General features: G+C 32.9%; 1 protein-coding gene across 1 annotated transcript; it reads right to left on the bottom strand.

Annotated features, from left to right (window-relative positions):
- Window positions 1-303: 303 nt before the first annotated feature.
- LOC112501877 (probable 2-oxoglutarate-dependent dioxygenase AOP1) lies at window positions 304-3270 on the bottom strand. The gene is made up of 3 exons (XM_025105631.1): window positions 2830-3270; window positions 1506-1827; window positions 304-769 (listed from the first exon to the last, which is right to left on the bottom strand). Exons 1-3 carry the CDS (start codon window positions 3198-3200, stop codon window positions 524-526), a joined length of 939 nt encoding a protein of 312 aa, XP_024961399.1. The 5' UTR covers window positions 3201-3270; the 3' UTR covers window positions 304-523.
- Between the last annotated feature and the right edge of the window lie 426 nt (window positions 3271-3696).

Below are 3696 nucleotides of genomic sequence, written 5' to 3'. Positions count from 1 at the left end.
ATGAAGTGGCCTGTAGAGACTTGAAAAGGGTACTCCCAGAATTCCAAACTCCTTCATTGCTTGTAATGATTTAGTTGTATTTAATACAATATATTAATTATTTTATTAATTATTTTATTGAGAAAGAAATAAATAATACAATTCATATCAGATATTTCAAGGTCTGTCTCCATGACTAATGTAATCATCACTAACAGTAGAACTCAATTTATGAGTTGAATTTAATCAAAATCTATCCCACCACATTATCATAAATATCATAATAATATCATCAACATATTTCATTTACAAAAAGACCTAACATTCAACTTCAAGAACTGCTATTTTATTAATGGACGTTTTTGATACTGGTTTCATAAAACCATAAAGTTAACAATCAGATAAACACGTCAATGGTCCTACTTGAAAGGTTTCAAGTTGGTGATCTTTAGGGAGCAGACCGGAATCAAATATCTTATCGGTCGAGTTACCACCCAGAGTTTTGACAAGATTTATAACTAACACAACTGGAAAAAGTAATGAGTTACACCCCACAAAAGGATTTAACATGGGAGTATTCTTGATCGAACATTGAGTCTTTGTCATAGAAGTCAAGATACCCAAAATGATCAAATGAGTTGAATTTTCTTGGGTGTGCATCATCAACTAGCTCTTCTGGTACCTCTATGATCCCTTTGTGGAATGTAAATAACCCTACTGAGTATCTATATTCATGTCCTTCCATGACTACGCGATGATAAGGAGACTGTACACGGTCGTTACTCCATGCCTAATACAAATAAAACTTGATATAAGTACGTTATATATATATATATATATATATATATGATCGTAGGGAGTGTGTGTGTATATATATATATATATATATATGTATATTCCCTACAACAAAATTGATATTAATCATAGGACGCATATGCATTATAGTAGAATATTACTTAATTATAAGACTTTTAAATTTCTAAAACCGACATCTTATCTAATGGCTTTAGTCAACAAGTTGTTATTGCATAAAAGCGACCTAACAAATTTTATCTTCGAAGCTGAGCAACTTTATATGACAAAAAGTAAATTGTTATATTAGCCTCTTTTATATGGCAATTTTGAAAAGTGTCCATACATGAAAGGCTAATATAACATTTTTTTTAAAAAAGGGCATATAAAAGGTTAATTAATATAGTTTCCCTGCTATTAATTAGGTTGTCCAACTTCGTCAATAAAACTTGTCAGGTCATCTAATTTTACAGTAACAACTTATTGTAACGTCAATACAGTTTTTTTTTTTTTTTTTATTAACCTGGATCTTTGCACGTAGCCCGGAGTCAATGGATTTGAACCTCCGTAGCTACAAGGGGATTTTTGTTTCTCCTTGGATTTGAACCTGGGATCTCCTGACACTTTTGACCTTTGGAGTCAAGCTCAAACCAATCAGGGACTACCCTAAATTCCCATTAATTACTAGTCAATCCTATATAAGACCAATTTTGCTGATTGGGTAATGATGTTACCTTGAATGCATCTCCTGCCATGACCAAGAAGGAAGAAGGAGGGTAGATCACAGGGATCCAATTGTTGTCCTTGGTTTTAACCTCTAATCCCTTCACTTGATTTTGGCTGAGTATGGATATGAAGGTCTTGTCGGTGTGAGACATCGAACCCAATTTAGTCTCGTTCGTATTCGGCGGTCTGTATTTCATTACTCTAAGAAGATATGTCACAGACTCATTGTAGGATTCATGATACTTGTTCAATCCATAGCTTTCAAACACAATCTTCCTAACTGTTTCTTCAATTTCAGAAACTAGCTTTGCATACAACTGCATCATTTTACTGTTAAGAGGAGAACCAAAAAAAAAAAAAGACTTGACGTTAATTGATTCATTCATCACAATCAAATTTCTTCTATATTTTTGTGGTATCTTGATATATAAATTTTTGGTGCATAATATCCTTATTCCTTAAAATGCAACTGCATTTTGGGTGTTAGATATATATATATATATATACATATATGTGTGTGTATATATACACACATATAGGATCCGGTTCGAGTAAGAATGAGAGTCAAAATGAGAAGTGTAAGAAGAGATCTTCACTATTGGATGCACATCAAGATGAAATGCATCGAGATGGGAGGCACCAAGATGCACCTTGACCAATCCTGGTACTAAGCACGATTTATGGGTGGGTTTGAGATTAAAGGTAATCAAGGGTCTAGATCCCTTCTTACGCTTTTCATCTTACTCTGCTTCTCACACGACATTTCAACTATATATATATATAGGGTTCGGTTCACGTGAGATCCAACCTGCTTTCGTGAGACATATGAGACCACGTTTTTACACTTGAAACTTCACAGCAATTCATGGTGAAGGTAAAAAAAAATCCAAAACTTCACACCAAAAACACTGTGAAGGTATTGTGTTTTGAAGTTTCAAGTATAAAAAAGTGATCTCACGAGTCTCACGAAAACAGACTGGTCACACGTGATACTATATATATATATATATATATATATATATATGTAAAGTTTCTATATATAATGGTTATGTTTCACAAACTAGCTGGTTAGATAACTAATGTAGTTGTTAGGTGCTAAAATTAGTCATATTTTATAAAACTAGCTAATAAGTTAGATTACGATGTCAAATGACCTAAAAAGACAAATTTGAAAGAATAATTAATTGGAAAAAAGAATAGTGATGGAGCTCATTGAATTTCTAATTTAAGTAGCGTTTCATAAGTCTGTAATCAAACGAAGCTTAATTTTCCTATTTAACTAAAACTCAAAATATAAGCTAACTTTGGTTAAGAAGTTAATGCTATAATTACCAGAAAATGTCATTTCCAGAGGGCCACATGATGTTTGTGAAGCTATGAACTCCATGAACACTTGCAGCATGCTCAATTCCCATGCTTTCCAAGAGTGGAAGAAAAGGGAGTTGCCCTATATACCCATGGTAAGCCTTCTCAGAAGTGTTCTTTATTTTGGTTTCCATGGGTAGATCAAATAGGGTTTCCAACACGTCAAATACTTCCCTGTTAACTTCTTCAGTAATACTCCCATTACAAACAACAAAAAAACAACCATACTCTTCAAGTGCATGCCTCACTTCACTGCAAACCAAATCTCTGCAATCTCTGCTTTTCTTCATATCTACCATATGAATCACAGGTATCTTTGGTTCTGCAAGAAAACCCATAATTCTACACACACACACACACACACAGATCTAGAGAGAGAGAGAGAGAAAGATGTAGAGAGAGAGAATCTAGTGGGAAGACTTGATTCAGGTAATGTTTGTATTCTATGAAGTCGTTATATTGTGAAACAAGAAGGGAAGTGTATATATATATATATATATATATATATATATAAAGAAAGACGTGGGTAAGGGAGATTTTATATTCTTCAACTTCCTTAATTTTCGTTTTTCAATTTCATTATCAATTATTTCTTTTTTCAATGGTCAGTTGATTATTGGATATATACAATGTTTATTGTAGTGTCGCATTTTTGCTGACCTAATGACTAAAGCTCCATTTCAACCACCATTTCTTCGTATACTACAATAAAACTTGGTTTTGGTTAAATTTCTGTATGAAATTGTTGTAGAAGTATCACACAAACATAATAGATCGAAGAAAATGTCCATCACAAACGACACCATATTTACAGATTCCTAAAAGTTTAAGGTT

The sequence above is a fragment of the Cynara cardunculus genome, unplaced genomic scaffold (assembly GCF_001531365.2).
Source record: "Cynara cardunculus var. scolymus isolate 2C unplaced genomic scaffold, CcrdV1 Un_Scaffold_652, whole genome shotgun sequence".
Lineage (NCBI taxonomy): Eukaryota > Viridiplantae > Streptophyta > Magnoliopsida > Asterales > Asteraceae > Cynara > Cynara cardunculus.
The sequence above is the reverse complement of the archived record's forward strand: the minus strand, read 5'-3'. Positions and strand labels throughout refer to the sequence as shown.

Bases quoted from the DNA above. Each gene is read 5' to 3' on its own strand.
- LOC112501877 (XM_025105631.1), bottom strand. From the start codon at position 3,200: ATGGGTTTTCTTGCAGAACCAAAGATACCTGTGATTCATATGGTAGAT. The intron at 1,828-2,829 runs GTAATTATAGCA...TCCTCTTAACAG, and splicing joins TCTGGAAATGACATTTTCTG to TAAAATGATGCAGTTGTATG. The intron at 770-1,505 runs GTAACATCATTA...TATTTGTATTAG, and splicing joins TGGCAGGAGATGCATTCAAG to GCATGGAGTAACGACCGTGT.